The sequence below is a fragment of the Calcarisporiella thermophila genome (genome assembly GCF_041956535.1).
Source record: "Calcarisporiella thermophila strain CBS 279.70 unplaced genomic scaffold VTP21scaffold_19, whole genome shotgun sequence".
Lineage (NCBI taxonomy): Eukaryota > Fungi > Calcarisporiellomycota > Calcarisporiellomycetes > Calcarisporiellales > Calcarisporiellaceae > Calcarisporiella > Calcarisporiella thermophila.
This window is the reverse complement of record NW_027192209.1, coordinates 170,891-189,120: the sequence shown is the minus strand read 5'-3', so window position 1 is coordinate 189,120 and position 18,230 is coordinate 170,891. Positions and strand designations below refer to the sequence as shown.

General features: G+C 46.3%; 9 protein-coding genes across 9 annotated transcripts; 3 read left to right on the top strand and 6 right to left on the bottom strand.

Moving 5' to 3' along the window:
- Positions 1–358: 358 nt before the first annotated feature.
- Positions 359–1,811, bottom strand: VTP21DRAFT_3868 (uncharacterized protein; the record flags this gene model as incomplete). Its single annotated transcript, XM_069394215.1, has 3 exons — positions 359–1,186; positions 1,255–1,649; positions 1,712–1,811. The coding sequence occupies 3 exons, from the start codon at positions 1,809–1,811 to the stop codon at positions 359–361; spliced, it is 1,323 nt and encodes a 440-aa protein (XP_069248747.1).
- Positions 1,812–2,109: 298 nt separating this feature from the next.
- VTP21DRAFT_3867 (uncharacterized protein) lies at positions 2,110–2,400 on the bottom strand (the record flags this gene model as incomplete). Its single annotated transcript, XM_069394214.1, has 1 exon — positions 2,110–2,400. One exon carries the CDS (start codon positions 2,398–2,400, stop codon positions 2,110–2,112), a length of 291 nt encoding a protein of 96 aa, XP_069248746.1.
- Positions 2,401–2,537: 137 nt separating this feature from the next.
- VTP21DRAFT_3866 (uncharacterized protein) lies at positions 2,538–5,744 on the bottom strand (the record flags this gene model as incomplete). The annotated part of the gene is made up of 7 exons (XM_069394213.1): positions 2,538–2,627; positions 2,700–3,314; positions 3,422–3,526; positions 3,605–3,766; positions 3,839–4,437; positions 4,512–5,211; positions 5,310–5,744. The coding sequence occupies 7 exons, from the start codon at positions 5,742–5,744 to the stop codon at positions 2,538–2,540; spliced, it is 2,706 nt and encodes a 901-aa protein (XP_069248745.1).
- A 222-nt stretch (positions 5,745–5,966) lies between these two features.
- VTP21DRAFT_3865 (uncharacterized protein) lies at positions 5,967–6,565 on the bottom strand (the record flags this gene model as incomplete). Its single annotated transcript, XM_069394212.1, has 2 exons — positions 5,967–6,228; positions 6,324–6,565. The coding sequence occupies 2 exons, from the start codon at positions 6,563–6,565 to the stop codon at positions 5,967–5,969; spliced, it is 504 nt and encodes a 167-aa protein (XP_069248744.1).
- Positions 6,566–7,425: 860 nt separating this feature from the next.
- VTP21DRAFT_3864 (uncharacterized protein) lies at positions 7,426–8,697 on the top strand (the record flags this gene model as incomplete). Its single annotated transcript, XM_069394211.1, has 4 exons — positions 7,426–7,447; positions 7,512–7,798; positions 7,867–8,041; positions 8,111–8,697. The coding sequence occupies 4 exons, from the start codon at positions 7,426–7,428 to the stop codon at positions 8,695–8,697; spliced, it is 1,071 nt and encodes a 356-aa protein (XP_069248743.1).
- Positions 8,698–9,447: 750 nt separating this feature from the next.
- VTP21DRAFT_3863 (uncharacterized protein) lies at positions 9,448–10,425 on the bottom strand (the record flags this gene model as incomplete). Its single annotated transcript, XM_069394210.1, has 3 exons — positions 9,448–10,118; positions 10,178–10,221; positions 10,289–10,425. 3 exons carry the CDS (start codon positions 10,423–10,425, stop codon positions 9,448–9,450), a joined length of 852 nt encoding a protein of 283 aa, XP_069248742.1.
- Positions 10,426–10,692: 267 nt separating this feature from the next.
- VTP21DRAFT_3862 (uncharacterized protein) lies at positions 10,693–11,894 on the bottom strand (the record flags this gene model as incomplete). Its single annotated transcript, XM_069394209.1, has 3 exons — positions 10,693–11,317; positions 11,380–11,564; positions 11,658–11,894. The coding sequence occupies 3 exons, from the start codon at positions 11,892–11,894 to the stop codon at positions 10,693–10,695; spliced, it is 1,047 nt and encodes a 348-aa protein (XP_069248741.1).
- Positions 11,895–12,604: 710 nt separating this feature from the next.
- Positions 12,605–13,159, top strand: VTP21DRAFT_3861 (uncharacterized protein; the record flags this gene model as incomplete). Its single annotated transcript, XM_069394208.1, has 4 exons — positions 12,605–12,703; positions 12,780–12,823; positions 12,904–13,012; positions 13,079–13,159. 4 exons carry the CDS (start codon positions 12,605–12,607, stop codon positions 13,157–13,159), a joined length of 333 nt encoding a protein of 110 aa, XP_069248740.1.
- A 3,308-nt stretch (positions 13,160–16,467) lies between these two features.
- On the top strand, positions 16,468–18,090 carry VTP21DRAFT_3860 (uncharacterized protein; the record flags this gene model as incomplete). Its single annotated transcript, XM_069394207.1, has 4 exons — positions 16,468–16,515; positions 16,603–17,245; positions 17,321–17,497; positions 17,558–18,090. The coding sequence occupies 4 exons, from the start codon at positions 16,468–16,470 to the stop codon at positions 18,088–18,090; spliced, it is 1,401 nt and encodes a 466-aa protein (XP_069248739.1).
- Positions 18,091–18,230: the final 140 nt, after the last annotated feature.

The window sequence follows — 18,230 nt, the reverse complement described above, 5'->3', positions numbered from 1 at the left end:
TACTTCTCTTTTCTTTCTTAACCCAAAATAAAACTACGTAACCTTTTTTTTTTCATTGAGCAAAAAGGGCCAATGTAGACAATGGAAAGGGGTATTAGAGATACAGAAAAAGAGCCAACTTTGCCCGCCGACCGTATGAAGGAGAAGGAGGAGGAAAGCGGTGGGAATATCAAGGCAAGCGGGCGAGAAATAGCACAACAATAAGTACAAAAAAATAAGATAAAAATATCTAAACATATTAGAGATGGGATTAAGCGGGAGGATGTGGGCGGGAGGGGCGGGAAGGAAAGGTGAACATGAATAAACAAACAAAGTGAGAGTGGCTACAGGAAAGGGGAGCGAGGACCAGAAGATAAGATCACCGGGGGCCAGACATGGTCTCCTCCAGCGTCATATCCATTTCATCCAGCTTTGCAAGCTGCTTCTCCAAAGCCTCCCATTCCTGCGCATTTTCCTCACTCGTCCCGCTATATGGTCGAGATAGTGCGTGGCCGGCAGTGTAGGCAATGCTCAAGGGGCGGTTGAGGTCCTCGTCGGTTAGGTGCACGGAGATAGGCCTATTGGGGGTGACGAGCTGCTGGGTAGCGCTGGGGGCTGTAGACCCGGCGTCTAGGGTGGCGGTGGAAGGCGCTGTTTGGATTTCGCCTCTACTTTCAACGAAGCTAAGAGGTCGAAGGGGGTCATCTTCGACCGTCGTGCTCGGATGTCCGGAAGTGATTACCGGTCGTGCCTGCGGCTTGGTGTTCGCTTCGGCCTGCAAGAGGGGGGAGTCCGAGGAATTAATAGGAGTCCTGCTCGCTTCTTCGTCGACCCCAGTGTCCCCCATCGCATCGGGCTTCTCGTAGGTTTTCGAGTCGGTTTGATCGGCCTCGGGCGTCGGCTGCATGGACCCGGGCCCATTCTCTTTGGGTTGCCTCTTGGAGATAACACGCATCAACTGAGGGCGAGCGCGCATCACCGTGGTGGCCGTGGTTGCACCTCCGCCATCCGAACCCGGACCCATCGGCTGTGGGGAATGGATTCGAATGCGGTCTGCAGTTTTGATGATGGTCTCACGCCGATTTTCTCCGATATCGGACATCGGCGTAGGAGGGGGAAGTGTCTCCTGATCTTCGTCAGGTAAGGGTGGAATGTAACCGATAGGAATGATGGCAGAGGTGGAGCGATCCATATTCTCAGCCTCGCTCTACAGAAAGTAGAATGAATGCGCATGAATAGAGGCTCTAGCCGTATACGAAGCAGATGGCCACCTACCGTTTCACGCAAGCCTTTGATGCTGTCTGATCTCGAGCGATTGCCTCTTCTAAACATGGAAGGCCAAGGCCGCTGCTCTTGTACAAAGCGCCTGTACAAGAAATAGCCAACTCCCATCATAATCAAGGCGACAATACCCCCTACAACTCCTCCAATCACGGCTTCATTTCCAGGGGACGCGGTGCTCTCCTGAGATTCTTTCGATTCCGAAGTACGCGGCACGCATTTTATTTCCGGGCATTTGGTCCGCGATCGGAGAGTCATTTCGCATTTTTCGTTGGCCGCGCAATTACACGTGGTATTGACATTGGAGCATTGGACGCTCTCCTGATTCTCTGCGCGGGCTAGAAGCCAGCGTGATGAATGCCTGATACGGACAGTGGATGGATCAAGTGCTAATCATGGAGAGAAATGCATTCAGCACCACAAAGACTAAATAAACAAAGCACTGAATTACCTCTTATGTTCGCGGCCCTATGCCTTTGGCCGTAGCAGAGACTAGAGGCCGAGAGAACCAAGCACAGGAATCCCACCCATGCTAATGCTCTGACTGGCATTGGTAATTCAAAAATCACAAATAAATGCGCGTTACGTATGTGTGCAAAGAGAGAAATGATAAATGGAAATAAGGAAAGGGAATTCGATGATAAGGAGAGGGTAGCGATGAAGGAGAGGATTGTTAATGGATTAACCAGAGTTTCAATCCGTTTGTTATTTTTTTTAAGTATTATTACATCGAAACCGAGTGAGGCACCGCTTCTTAATTCCACGCCGTGCCCAATAAAAATCAGCTCCAGCCTCAATCTTTTCTGTTACACAAATCCTATTTTAAGCTCCCCAGCGCTTTTTCCATTCTCATGCCCGATGGTTGTTTTCGCGATAAACAATTTGGTGACCATAAGGGCCGTGAGTGGAGACGCCTTCCCTTGATCCTTGATCTGGGGAGAAGAGGTGGACTCGCATGCATGGAAACCGCTTGTACACCCTCACGCCCGATACGATGCGGCCCGACTGGCCCCCGCCCACAAGCGTCTCCTTTTCTAATAAAAAAGAGTTAGAGGTTAGTTTCCAAGCAACTTTAGAGTAGATCTCTTCATCATTGGCCTCCAAATTATAGATCCGAGGCTGCGAGCTTGTGTTCAGCATCGTGTGTTTTATTTAGAATATATCTTTTGGATATGAAATGAATAGGGGAGGGGGTATGAATGAATGAAGTGTAAATAGAAGTAGAAAAAGTAAAGGAAGACGAAGAATCAAAGAGAGAACTACCAGGGCCATTTGCTCTAGCCGCCGAATATCAGCCTTAAAATAAGATACGAGACACATCCGACAAACCGCACCGCACTTAGAAACGCGACAGACCAGAAGATGAACTAAGGGGGTGGGGGGGGGGAGAGACGAGGAGGTTATGAAAATGTAGATATTAAAAAGATTGGAGAACTTACTGTCAGGTAGGGATTGTATGTCTTGGACGCATCTGGATTCTTATGAGAAATGAATTCATTCACCCTACTACTAGTCATGATGATGATCAGAAGGGCGTTCGAGAAGGCCCAGCTGAGAACCAGGTTGGTGCGGAAGAGTTTGTAGTAGTCCTCTTGCTTCGTCTTTGCGTCTCGTTTTTGCTTCTCCTTCACCTCCGGAACCGCCAGCTCCTTCAGCATCTCCTCATAGGCCTGGTTGATATCATGTTGCTCGGTGGGCACCTCCACTTTCACAACCTGCTTTCCGTTCTCCATCTTGGTCACCTGGGCCGCCCCCAATGACGCAGCTCCGTTATCGCCTTTTGTCCCCCAAGAGACGTCGTGGGTATTACAGAAGGCATATACCATGAGGATATTGATGTAGGAGGGCATGAGGAAGAGATACTGGATGAAGGAGGTGAACATATGCCACGGCTCCATATGCAAGAAAGAAGAGACAAAATAGAGAAGATAGGTCGAGCCAAGGGAGATGATCATATCGCGGAAGATGGGCTGCGTTTTCACGAGGTTTGGAATATCCTTAATGCCGCCCGCGGTGGAGACCGTTTTCCAAATGGCAAACCCAGAAATATAAAGCTAAGCACGACGAAGCAGGCGAGCGCGATAAAAAGCGGTGGTTAATAAAATGGGAGGGGAAAAAAGCACTAAATGACACAGCATTACTTGCTGGTGCGAGTCATTACCATAATTCCCATAATGATTGCAAAGAGTACAACACAAATCCGATAGAGCCACTTGGAACCTTGAGGACGGTTACCCATGGCCGAAATAAATATGATCACGATAACCTAAAGAAATAAGTAACATGAAGATCTCGTTAATTAAGAAGGGGAAGGGGGTAAAGGGATTCATTGATCGCCACGTACCATGATATAGAGATTACGAGCAAAGGGGAAAATATCTTCACCCCTACCAAAGAAAGGATCCGGGATGCCTTCTCTCGACAGTTTCACACATGCGTCCTCTTTACAGACTAGCGAGGGGGTGGAAGCATTTCCAAGGAAAAAGAAGGCAAGATAAAAGTTTCCCTAATCATAGAATGGATCCCACTTTAGCTGGAGCTCCACACCGAAAATAAAATTCTGCAAGAAAACCCTTACCAATGCAAACCAATTGAAAAACAAATTGATGCCATTATACAAGAACTCGAACGTCAGTAAAAGTTTTCTCAGTGGATTATGGCCCGACCCATAGATACGGAAGAAGTGGGCCGTGCCATACACGGCCGCGAAAAAGGAGCCGTTGAGCCACCGACGGCGCTGCGAAATAAATTCGGGAAGGTTGTCGGGCACGTCGGTCTCTGCCTTGGCGCTCTTCACGTATTTCAGTAGCCAGGACTCGTTACGTTTGGCCACGAGCTCGAAGCAAAGGATACGGTCCTCGGCCAGGTACATGTTAGCCTCGAAAATATTCGCATCTGCAGAGCTCCCATGCAACATCTCACCCTTGAAATAGGAGGCCAGCGGCCCCACGCCAGGAGCAGAATCTTGCAGAGCCTTGTAGCGGTAGGCTGAGAAAGCACCAGGGAGCACGGAAATGTAGCCGAATACCGACTCAAGCGGCTTGTCCAAGATATTGGACATCTTGTACTCGAAGTTTTGGGATGCAACGAGCGGATTCATCAGATTATTCCAGCCACTGCCGAGCTCCGCGCAGATCTCGCCGCATGCCCCACCCACATGCGGGTTACGATCGAAAGCTATCAAGAAAAAAAGCATTTTGGGTGAAAAGAAAGCCACAAACAAGCCATCCGGAGGAGGGGGGGCATCCTACCTTTCCACAGGTGGTAGATGGATGTGGAGCTAGGCTTTGTGCCCACGTCCAGTAAGATGCACACATTTGGATTCAGTAGCGGCGCAAAGGCGTTGAAAAACCACCGGTGGGAGTTGAGCTTTTTCTTGTTCTGCTCCTTCAGGCAGAAGAGCACTTGGACGGGCACGGGACATTTGTCGGTTCCGTGGAGCTGCATGTGCGAGTCAAGCATGGTCTGCGTGGTGTACTCGAAGAGATGCGCGGTCACAGGGTTCCCAGCGACCTCGGACTTGGCGATACCATCCTGATACACGCCCATGGCCCCAAGCACTTTTAGAACGCGAGGATGAATTTTGTTGCGGCCGTCCGAGACAATACATGCCACGATCTTCTGCCAGCCATCCTGGCTCCAAGTCTTGGAGCGCGTACGGCTACACAGATGCGCGACGTTCTTGATCACCGCATTCATGGTCTTGAGAAATAGCTCATCGTCCTCGTTGTACATGGTCATCACAATGAAAAGCTCTGTTTGCCGTCCCATGAGGCGAGGCCTTAGTGTGTAGCGCTCCTTAACAAAATCGTCGGGATCGCAGGTGACGGCCGTATACCGCATGTGAGTGAACTCCTCACCCGACGTATAATTAACATTGCGAAGCACCTTTTCGGGGACACGGCAGTCCAGCACCAAGTTTCCATTCACTAGCTCGACATGCCGAATAGACTAGGGAAAAAAAAGAACCGGGTCAATATAAAAATGAGACATCGATATTGCGGCCCATTGTGTAGATAAGCCTGGATTCAAGTGAACCGAGCAAATACCTGACGATTCCTTGCTTTTTGCGAGTTTTGTCGCTGCCGTTTCTCATAGTCCATATCGATTCGGTGCTCGCTTTGATATCGCTGCATGGGATTATGTTGCAGAGGCGATCGTTCTGGACTGGGGGGATAAGCGCTCACCGGCTCCGGTGCTTGGTGTTCTACGAGTCCCCCGCGGTCATCGGATTCATTGGCAAAATAATCGAAGTGCTCATCGATGTATGTATTCCCATAGTGCTGCGGCTGATGCAGATCATGCTGGGAGCCATATTGCCCCGGTTGAGACTGATATTGTCGCGGGGGCTGATAGTGCTGCTGAGGACGATGTTCTTGTGCGTAGCCCTCCTGAGCTGCAGGATAGCCTGAGGTCTGGGTCATCTGAGGATATCCATTGGCGCGGTACCCGCCGCCGCCCTGTGGATAGTTAGCGTATGACATGAGGATTGGGCAATGGATTCGTGCTTAGCCAGAAACACGTATGAAGAAAGTCTAGAGAGGAGGGGAAGAAGTGCGCCAGGCAATGCCACCAAATGATAAATAGAAGAATGCGAATTGAATGAGAGGCGATCTGCGGAATCGAGACCCTAAGCGGTGGGAGGGGGGGAGGGGGAGAGCGAGATTGGGTAACAGGAACGGGGGAAAAATATAGAGCAGATAAGGTTACGGATACGAGCACAAATTGCCCAATTGGTGGGGCGGAAATAAGCTATTCGATGGAATTGTTTTATTTAGCGCTGGGGGAGGGAGCCGTTGGTCTCGGCCGAGTCCTTTTTGAACACTCGTGCTTGGCTGAGGATTCTCGACCGTTTTCTTGCGCAAGCGCGAGCTCTGCCACGGAGGGTCTCTGCCGACGCTATGCAGCAAAGCGGGCCCGATGAGCGCGATCCTGCGGCTTTTATGCACGCTGGCGCGCAACCCGAGACTGGATCGATGGGTATTGCAAATGATGAAAGGGATCCGTGAATCTGAAACCTATTGCAACCGACTGCGTGTGTACACAAGCTTAAAATAACCTACAGCAGCAAGCGCTCGTGGCAGAGTGCATCGGCCCATGTGGACGCCCAGGCCGACAGCGCGCGCTTGCACCATGGCCGGCCCTGGGGTTGCTGGGGTTGCGCGAGCCAGGGCCGAGCTCTGGAGAGCCTTCTCCCAATCTCCTCAGCATCGAGAGGATATTGAACGGAGTGGACCCGAGGCAAAGTTGATCCCAAGATCCTTGGAGGGATTGTATCCAGAGGTTGCTGGAGAACAAACCTCATTTGGGTCACCTGCTGTCCTCACCCTGCAAAATCTTAGTAATGCCATTAATTGCACGGATTCCTTGGTGATGCGACTTGTTTTCATAGCGTCTACCTTTTCCAGATGGCCGCCGACTGTATTTCTCTGGAAATGCTTGGCTGAAATGGAATAATTATTATTAGGATGCGACGGAGGCCGTTTGGGCATTGTTCGAGTCAAATTCATTCTGTAGCACGTGAGGGCAACCTATGCTGTTGCAGAGGAGCCTCCCTGATTGCGGCGCTGAGTGTGAATTCGATGTTTATCAACGCGGGCAGTCAACACAACAATGCAGGCGGTTTCGTTGCAATTAGCCTTTCTATTTAGGGATTTCAAACAAGCTAAGGACAAGGTTTCTCGATGGATAGCTTGGGGATAGCGAAAAGGCTTTCCATTAGAGCCGTGGGGTTCGGGCCAACGATTCATGTTGATTTTTCAAAATTGACCTCACCGCCAGCTCTGGCCCTAGGCTGGCTCTGGGCATAGGCCGTACGTCCTCCCGGAATTTCGGTCGAGGCGTTGCTGGATTGCAAAACCGAGCGTATTGCGCTGGGTGGAAGATTCGCGACGATTATAGAATTTTAGCTTTCCATAATCTAACGGGAATAAAAACCGGCTCCATGATAAGGGTGGCGTTATGATTTGGAGAGCGGGGAAAAGAAATTTTGGGAATCTTATGAAATTTTATGATCTCGAAGACATCCTCCTTCATTAAACGCTCTCCAGCAACTCGAACACGAACAAGATCTTTAGATGTTGGGACACTATTTCGCTGCTAACTGAGCTCACAACCAAACACAAGCAGCCGGCATTTTGCGTTTTATTTTTCCAGCTTTGCAAAATGGATTTAACCTTGGCTAACGGTAGGGATGGATGAGATTTTGTAGGAATGAGGCTGAATTCTTTTGTCTACCATGCATCGCTTAGACTCTACCAACGAAAGTGCCGAATACGATTCCTGGATCGAATGGTTCTGTGCACGTTCGGGGGGCTTCTTTACTGAGGTACCTGAGGAGTTTATCGAAGATGATTTCAACCTCACGGGGCTTGCAAATTTGGTGCCGTATTTTCGCGAGGCCCTCGAAATGATCTTGGACATTGAGTCTATGGATGACATGCTGCTCGACGAGCCCCTCATCTCGCAAAGTGCAGAGCTACTCTATGGCTTAATTCACCAGCGATACATCTTAACTCTCGGTGGATTAGAGGATATGGTAAGAGAGTCTCTACCCCGCTTCTCTTTTTCGTTGTTCCATCAACTTTTCTTTCCCCGTGGCTTTAGATGAACAAGTTCGAACACGGTGACTTTGGAACATGCCCGCGCGTATATTGTCGACAAAGTTTTGTCGTTCCCTGCGGGAGATACGACTTCCCTGGACTCGACACGGTCAAAGTGTTTTGTCCTCTTTGTCAAGACATATATAACCCTACAAGCTCTCGTTACGCGACGATAGACGGTAGCTTGTTTGATTTCCCTGGTCTCCCCACACCACTTCCCCTAATTCAAACTTGACTTGTGACTCTAGGTGCTTACTTCGGCTCGACATTCCCACACCTCCTCTTCGATACCTATCCTGAACTTGTGCCCAGCCCCAGCGTCAACAAGGTGTACGAAGCACGGATTTTTGGCTTTCGAGTGTCGCCCAAGAGCAAATCGGGACCGCGGATGGGGTGGCTACGACAGCGGCCCCTGGACGCGAGCGAGCTAGATTCCTTCGAAAGCGAAGAGAGAGAGGATGGAAACGAGGGGGATGAGGAGGAGGACCGGAAGGAGGACGAAGATATGTGGGATGAATCCGAAGCGGAGCTTGAGGAGGAGCCGGGAGAGAAGGATGTAGAGGGAGGCGGTGGTGAGAACCGACGGTTAAGCCCAACCCAAGTGATAGATGGAGGAGCATATAGGTACGAGAAGGAGGCTCCGAACCAAGGCCAGCCAATTCCGTCACGGCCACTCCCCAATTCTCGGCAGCCCTTCGGTCCACTCGAGTCAATAGGCTCCCCCGTGGACCCTCATTCTCCACTCACCCCTCCTATCTCGATCATCGAATCCCCCAACAAGTCCCACCGACACCTCGACTCCCCGACCTCATTATCAAGAGGGTTTATGATGTAGCTTTGTACATAAATAACCTAATCCGTTCTTCATCTACTCATGTATATTTGTTTTGCTTATTTCTGTTGGATAGGGTACCCTTATTTTAGACATCTAATCTATAATATAGCTTCTCAATCCCCTTTCATTCTTAAGCTAGCCTTCCTATTCCGTTAGTTGCTGGGGTCCGTGGTGGGATGTCCGCGTCAAATATTCCTCTAACTCAAACAGTCAAGACCCATTCACCAGCGAATGCCTGCAACCCAACCAAAAAGACTGAAAAGTATCTAAGGATGCTTTTTTTTTCTCTCTTGCCTCCTCATCTATCATCACCATTTGCAGCCCATCAATGTGAATGTAGCCACGTTTGGCGGCTATTTTTTTTTTGCAAATAAAAGGTCGTCCTTTTATTTGCAAAAAAATATTTATTTAGGTCGAAGTATAGAGAAGCCTAGAGTATATTTCTAGATTGGAGGCGTATTTTGTCTGGCGTCTTCCTTGAAGAACGAGTTTATTCACAGGAAATTAGAAAAAGGGGGGAAGGGAGGAGCGAAGGAGCGGAGGGGGATAGAAGGAGAAGGAGGAGAAAGAGGAGGAGGGAATTACATAATTTAAAGCGCTGAAAAAAGCAAAAAGCATATAGCACAGAAAAGAACATGTCTAAAAGTTCAAATTCTAAAATAAATCTCTAATGGCGAAAATTAGAGGCAAGATATATTTACAGATTTGAGTCAAAAGGCCATGATGCAATTCCAAACTTAACCTGGAGTTTTAGTAGCCGGCAGCCACTTTCTCTGTTTTGGCTGCGGGCCCGGCTCCAGTCATATAGGAATCCACCCTAGCGTCCACGCGAATATTTTTATCGGAGGTGGAGGGATGGGTCTTGGTATTCGCCTCACTTTCGCTAGGAGTTTCCCAGAGCTCTGGCAGCGCTTTCGGGAGATCGGTGATGGTGTTAATAACGAACCGCGGGTCATCTGTGACAACCGGATCTGTCACATGCACGGCATGCCAGCCGAACTCCCTGGCAGCTAAGATGTTGACGAGGGAGTCGTCGATGAGGATACACCGCCGAGGGTCCTTAACCCCCGCCTCTTGCATCGCTTGCTCATAGTACGGCAGCTCTGGCTTGCAATGGAATCCTGGCTTCGAGTAGTCGCAATACGTTATTCCATCGAATAAGTCGTCTATCCCCAATATTCTCAGACAGCGACGAGCGTGTGCTTCACCAGCATTGGTAAACACCCACTTCTTTACACCCCTTGGGATTGTCTCGAGCATTCGACGGAGTTGTGGGTCAGGTCGCAGAAGTTCGTCCAGAGGAAGCCCTCCGTCTACCTTGAGATCGTAGTCTACGGGGTCCACCTTATCAGAGTGATGGGCAATAAGGCCACGGATAGCTAGACCGTATTCGGAGTAGTACTTCTTGTGAAGTGAGGCCGCTAATATCCAATATTGGGTTTAGAGCACGGTATGCATTAGAAAAAGGCTCCTAATTTACCTTGGTCTTCTGGAATTCCTATTTTCACAAAATAGGCCCGAATTCTACTCAATGGAGACATAATTAGTTCACAATTAATTCAGGGATGAAGTAGTCAGCCGGCTTCCTTACCTCTTCTTCATGTGTTCACTCACACCAGAACGACGATGATAGAGGCAATTATCACAGTCGAAAAAGATGACAGGAGGTTCGCCATCAGGGTGATGTAACTTTCGGATAATGTAATTGATTTGTTCACTAACGCTCATTTCGATAAAAAAAAAATATATAACCTGATTCTAGTGGAAATGGAAAGAGAAATTGCAACGTCTTTAATGAATGTAAGAAAAGAAAAATACTGTAGTCGAATCCCTATTTAATGGAAACTCTTGGATTAATAAACAATTTTGGTTTGTCATATTCCGTCAGGTCAGAAGACAGTCACACTCCCTAATTGGGATAAAGCATAAACGAGGGATTTCTAGAAAGTAAAGATTTTCCGACTCTTTTCTTTGCCTCGAAGTTTAGCAGAGGTTTTATTCTTCCGCCGAGCAACATCGAGCCTTGTTTTTTTCTACAAATTCCCTCATGGCGACTCCCCATCCACGCTGTATATGAGCATTTTCGTGCATTCCTTTTGGAAATGCCACAAAGACCCTGTTCTCGGCAAGCTTGGCCTTTCCATAGAGTATTTGCATGTGCTCCTTCGGTACAACCTCATCATGCTCACTTGCCAAAAACAGAATGGGTGTCCTGACATTTTCTATAATCCGCTCACTCTCCCATCGATTCCATAAGAAATAGCGCGCGAGATATTTATACGGAAGCCAGCGTTGTGGATAGAGGGAGGCCACCATTTGCTCAATGGAGAGAAATGTATTCTCGAGGATAACTCCAGCAAGGAGATGGCGAGACGTCGTGGCGAGATGAATGGCGGCGGCACCGCCAAGCGAGTGCCCGTAGATGAATAATGGGTGACGGTTGAACCGTGTGGCGGCATAGTCTAATATGGATTGAGCATCAGCTTTGATCCCCCGTTCTGAAGGATACCCACTGGAGGAGCCGTATCCCCGATAACATACTCCCAGGATGTATGCATCAGGAACGACTTTATGAAGAGATCGGAAAATGGGCATGCGATGAACCATATTTCCTGCATTTCTAGTAGACAGAAAATACATTTAGGAGATGACTACATTGACTCCAGAAATTCTGGATCGTACCCTTGAAGATAGATTATTACCGGATGGGTTAAGCTTTCTCTGGAAGGATGAATGAGGAGCCCACGAAGGGTGCAGTTTTTTGAAGGAATGGCCACCTCTTCGTAGTTAAGCCCAGTAGTATGCTCCTTTGTGAACTCCATGTACCGCGAGCCAAGGGGCAGCCATGGGATGTATATGAGTTTGGACTGAAGAAGTATCATCGACACGCACTTTGGGAAAACAAAAAACAGAACAAATACAGTTGACCACCAATATCTAAGCAGCAGAGCGCAGATTACCTTGTAGAAATACAGGCCAAGCGGTACGCCCACAAAAATAATCCCTGCAGTCTTCCAGTCAAATGTCAATGCGGTGGAATCAGACAGGGAAGCAAGCGATCGGCGTCCATGGCGGCAAGGCTTCATTCTCCCAGCTGGAATACCTCGTGGCTGGTTCTGGCATGATAGGGTGGATGTTTTTACGGGATGATAATTGCGCAGGGAGTAGATGGGCCGTCTGGAAAATGGCGAGAGCATTTGTGAATTCTCGGCTTCGCTACTATCAAACAAAGTGGCTCTTGAAGGCTGTGATTGGTCCCAGCAAGTGACTTTGAAAAATTGAAAGGACTCTTCACGCGTTGAGAACTTTTCTTCGTTTGCCTCTCCTTGGTTTTCCTTAGCTTCGAGAGAAACAACCCAAAAGCTCTACCCTAGAATTGTACTCCATTAAATGTAATCTATCCACTTTTCATTCTTCCCTTGCAATTCTGCCACTGTTGGAGGGCTCCATTTTTAATATTTTTCTTGCACAGCAGTCTGTACCAAGAAAAGTGCTTCTGGATCTAATAGTATAGCACTACCACAGGTATAATGAAATAATCATTAGTATTCCTCCCTCTCCCCGCGTAGAGACTTATTCTGCTTCCCATTTTTCTTCCACTCTGCTTTTGCCATCCATCAAATTAACTCCCTCTCTAACTTTTAAGCTCAGAGAAAGGCGGCAAATTTTCTTCCTCTGAAAAGCCCCGTTTTAATTGTTTCGCTCCAAACGGCAGCACTGCCAAAAATCCTTTCCAATCTCTCTAGCCAATCTCTAAATATTGCTTCTTGGCCTCTTACCATCAACCTTTTGCCACCACTCTAGGCCTTGGAGCTCTCAGCTCACTCTCGCTGTACACTGCGTCTCATTGTGAAAAGTCATTTCATAAACCTGTCCCTTCGCCCAGAATTCATCTTCTCCTTTAAAGATGGGCCTCAAGTATAAGACTTATCTCAACGGCAATCGTATTTACGGATGCAGCCAGTGTCGAACGCATCTCTCTACGAACGAAAACATTATATCCAAGGTATGATTCAATGTCTCCCCTACTCTCCCCTTTGGATGGTTCGACATTGTATTAATGATCTATTTTGTGAAAACAGTCTTTTAATGGACAGCATGGCCGAGCATTTCTCTTTCGCACTGTGTATGCTAGCATTCTGCTTCTTTATTTTTCATAGCGGCATCATACCCTGAGAAAACACTGACTCGTTATCTCTTCCATAGCGTGAACGTAGTCGAGGGTGATTCAGTAGACCGGGAGATGCTAACGGGGCGTCACACGGTTCGGGACATTTTTTGTGTACACTGTCATTCTGTACTAGGGTGGAAATACGTAAGCTACTTGGTTGATCCTGGATGCTTTTTTTTTTCTCTCTTTGCTGACAACATGGTTCGTTAGGTGCGTGCGTTTGAAGAAAACCAACGGTACAAGGAGGGGAAGTTCATACTGGAAAAGGAGTTATTAGTAGATGTTAGTTAATTTTTTTTTCATTGCTTTTTTTCTCTCTATCTTTATACTCTGTTTATCCCTTGTAACTATTGAATGTTTTACTATTTTATATATTCTATCAACACGACACACTCGAGAATATTTCTGGCCCTCCTAGCAGCGTGAGCAAAAAGGATTCAAAAAGATGTCACTTCTATTTTTCGATCCTCTTCCTCCTCCTCACAATAATACCATAAAGTCTTTTCGCCTATGGCCCAATCACTGAGAAAAACCCGATAGAGCACAATTCAACTGTAAGCCTGGCCAGGATTGAAATGACTGGATGGCAGCGCACCAATTTGCATTTCAAGTATTTTGCTCGACAATCAATTCCGGTTAGAAATTGATATCTTACGAAACATGCCCTTGATACGGCTAATATTAGAACAACCTTGCCAAATCTCAAATGTCTTGAATTTCTATTTTTTTTTTTCTTCTCTTTTCCGTTTTCCATGAATGCCTTCCAATTTCTTTTCCGTTTTGCCACCGACGCAACGCGATACCGATTTCCTTCCTTCGCCGTTCTCATCTTTTCCAGAATAGGAGATCCCAATTTAGCAAAGTTAAACTAAGGGCTGTCCAGCTGCCCATTTTCATGGTTTGTTATTAGCCTTGGCTGCCAAAAGCCACGCTTTACTTTGCTTGATAGTGCGAGGAGTCGGTGTCGGTCTAACGCAATATCCCAAAAAAAGAGAAAACGAGTGCTTGATAAATTGCGTGGGAATTGCATCCAATCCAGTCTAATTAGATATCGCCTCTGCACCAGAATGCAAATGGTGTTTTAATTTTCTCCAAAATACAAGAAACCCGTTTTTTTTTTTATTTCTCGCCTACTCTCCCTATGAATTGTCTTACTCGAAAAAAACCTTTATTAAGCACGCATCGCAATCCCTCAGGCCACAATTTAACTTTATTTTCCATCCCATTTAATCTCCCTGCTGTCTTTCTTCACGTTGCTCTTTTACTCGGAAGAATCGCTGATGGCAACAACAACAAGGCTAGCCGCACTTCTAATATTGCTTTCTATGTGTCAGCTCATTACGGCTGACACACTGGCGCATCAGAATGGCATCGGTGCGGCGGAGAAGGAGAAACGAGCATTTTGCCAGAATCCAAGTCCAAACCCGAGTTGCCATGGTCTTCATCTCAACTTTAAAGACTAGTCATTGCTGCACCATCCATCTTCGATCCCTCTCTTCTCTTAGTATTAATGTTTAGCTTAGAAGTGTTTATTTACTTTAAATTATCTTCCCTTTTGTTTATCTTCATAATATCTTTTCTATAGAGTCTTCTCGAGTATTCAGCTCTTCGTTTGTAAAATGGAATAGCTTTTCCTTCCTCTCTCACCATTCTGTCGATGACAGAACTTATGGTCCTCTTGAATATTATTTTTTTTAACAAGGCTCTTTGTATTTTAAGCTATATGAAAATCCTCCCTTTTGAAAATAGCATCACTTCAATGTTCTTAAAAAGTCACAAAGCTGATAGTTTCTGAAATCCGATATTTACGCTTTGCCGGGGGCTATATAAAGGGGAGCTCATTCATTCTTCTCTTTTCATTAAACATCATCAAAAGCTTGAGCTCTATTACTTGGGGACGCTTGATAGTAAGCCATCCTTATCATGGAGGCTCAGTAGCAAGAGTAAAGTGGTGCAACTTGGGACCGTCTTCTGTTCAAGTGGAGCGCGTACCTTACTAAGCCCACGACATTTTGTTCATAATTAGCTATTGAGTTATATAATTCCAAATAATGGGTCCATTTCAATTCGAACGTAAATGTCTAGTGCATGGAGGGAGGGAGTCAGAGGTTCATGCAATCCAATTAGCATTGGTTGAGAGTCAGTGATATTAAACAGTAATTTTGTTAATACCCTTAAGAACATAGAATTGCGGGAATATAGTGGAAAAAAAAACAAACCATTCAAAACTCAACATAAAAACACATTCTCGTTGCGTAGTCAGATTAATAAGGTCTAGGTTACCACTATCATGTCAAGGCGTAAAACAGCATAAATGCTCGAACTTATTGCAACTTTTAATATTTTCTTTATTTCCCGCATTATTGAACAAGATATGGTAATAGATTGATATATATCCTAAGTATATCGAACTATTACTTTGTGTATAGCGAAATTGGATAGTAGCATACCCCTTGATATCCGCACCCGCAAGTGTTTATTGAAATGAGGGATAAAATAGAAGACTTGAGTCCTTAGAAGTGTTGCAATCTTCGTATCTCGTTTTTCAAATACTCTACGAGATACACCAGAGCTTGAGGAACGCTGCTAGTTAGATCATGATTGCCTGAGAATGCTGAAAGAGCTTCTCTACCAAATATTCATCGTGCTGATTCATTAGCTACAGGCCACTAGCCGGTGTCGATGTTACGTTGGCTTTCTTATTGTACTTGCTCTCCATGATTAACTAGCCTTTTGGCTTGGGGGTGCTTCATTTAGCTGTGTTTCTTAGTTCTCTAGTGATTTTTCTCTAAACCAGCGATTTCAACCCAACTAATACATACGGGGGCATATGTCTTATGAAATAGCATGTATTAGTGAAATAGACTTTATAACTTAGGTACAAAAGTATTAGGGTAGACAAAAATTATTAGGGAAGACAAAAATGAAAATCTTCTTGGCTCACTTTTTTTAAGGAGGGTTATACGAAGTTTGCATAGGTAAGAAATAAAAATAAAAACAGCGAGGGTAGGGAAGGGTTGGTCAATAAAAATAATAAATATCACAAAGCGTGCTGCCCTACAAGTTCAGCCAGGGTTGTTACAAGCAGATATCTTTAGCAATGAGGGGAGTCAGCGATGGTGGATACATAACACGGCTACTGAACTGGCTGGGCTCACCATGGCACTTTAGTTTTGCCGTGCATCCACCTTTCGGCACGAGGGAGATGGCGGACCACTCGCCGCACACTCAATACCCTTGAGAGGCAGGGGGGCAGCGATGACCAGACATGAAATCAAGGCCAGAAGGACAATTAAATTTACAAGATTCATGGTTGAAATTGCAAGAGATGGTGGTATACGTAGGGCTGTGTGATAAAAAAAAAACAAAAATAAAAAATTCCACCGCGAGGAAGGCGATGTATTTATGTAGACTGGGATAAAATTTTGAGCTATGCAAGGATTAATTAGGACAAATAGGGATGAGCCGGATCAAGTAGAGGGCGCATTGCAGGCGGGAGCACAACATGATATGCTGGGAGATTCAGCTCGCTCTCATTCGTCCCAAGGAAGGTTGTGGTAGAAAACTTAGCGTAAAATACACCACCCAATGCCCGGGAAATGATCAGCCTTGGCTGGGGATTTATGGAAATCACTGAATATTCACCGGTATTACCCTTTCTGAAACTCGATTAATTTACACGTATTAATTTTATTTCGCGGTCTTTCTTCGCGACTTTTTTCCTGCAAGGCCAGACCTACACTGTAATTTCGCTCATTCATACTCTCCAGACTCTCATTCTGGGTTTAAATCAAGACATGGAGAAGCTCCTCAACGGTCCTTACCATGCATCCAGGATTGCATACTTGGCTCCGGTAGCGGTAGAGCATCTCGATCTCCTCTCAAAGAAGATTCTGGTTCGGCTGCATGCCTTTGGTCATTCGACCAGAGAACGCTTACTGAATATGGACCGTATTCTCAACGATCTCGAGCAGCGCTATTCTCAATTTGAGGGGCTCCCTTTGAGCGCTAAGGTTTCTTTCTTTCTATTACTTGTGCCGAGTTTCTCCTCCCTCTCGCTTCCGGTCCGCGAGCGTCTCAGGGCAACCCTTAGCGTTTTGGAACAGAAATATGCTGAGTTGGAGGAATTAGCGCTCGATTGTGACAGCGCAAAGACTGGAGGTTCAATATTGCGGGGAATGGAGTGCAGCGTTGAACAAGTGGAAGATAAGCTGGAGGAGGTAAGGAGAGCAGCGGCCAAGGGAGCTGAAAGACTGCTGACACTTAATGAATTGCCAGTGGAATGGCAACACAATAAACACATTTTGACCGGATATCGATTCTTGTGTTCTCCGTGGGATTGTATCCGATCTATATTCTACATCCATAACGAGTCAGGTATGTGGATTGAGCGCTCTTCTCGAAATGTTGGAAAAGGTTGAAATGACTGCTTTATTCTGATGCCATTGCCAGGGAATATCTGGACGCATCTCGTCGCGCTCGCTTTCTTCACTTATGTTGGGATTTTTGAGCTTAGCTCATCCGAATTTTCGAATGTGTGGGTCGATAGATTTGTAGTGGGGGTGTTCATGGCTGCAGTGGCTAAGTGTTTTGTCTGTTCAATAATGTATCATACATTCATGCATATTGGTAAATAGAGATTGCTCTTCCATGAGGTTATGTGATACGTCTTGCTGACTAACCCCTCAGCTCACCTAAAGATTGCACGATATTGCCTTTGCCTGGACTATATCGGTATCTCAGTATCCATATGTGCTAGTATTCTGGTTATAGAGTACTATGGATTCTACTGCAATCCGCTTATAAGATTCTCCTATATGCTTGGGACTGGTATTCTCGGCATCATTAGTATCGTTTGCCCATGTTTTCCTCAGTTCAACAACCGAATCGGTGAAAGTCACCGCCACGCATTCTTTATTGCACACTTTTGCACTCTATTCATTCCCATTTTCCATCTCATGTATGTGCAAGGAGTGATGAAAACTCTGGGCTGGCTGGCTACAGGTTTTTCAGCTTTCGAAATGTTCGGACTTGGCGTGATTATACTCGCGGTGAGGTGGCCTGAGCGATGGTTGCCAGGAAAATTCGATTTTGTGCTGCACTCGCATCAACTATGGCACTTATGTGTGTGGGCGGGTATGTATCTTAATTATTTAGCAGTGATGGAAATGCACCGGGCTCGATTCGATTTTGCCTGTCCCAATGGAGCTACGCTCCAATAGTGGGGGAAAACGGGAATAGACTTGTTGTTATTGTTGTTGTTATTGTATAAAGTGAACAAGTAGCCTTGTATATCTTTCTTTTTCAACCAAAAGAAAAAAATTCGAATATTACACAAAATCTTAATAAATTGTCCAGGATA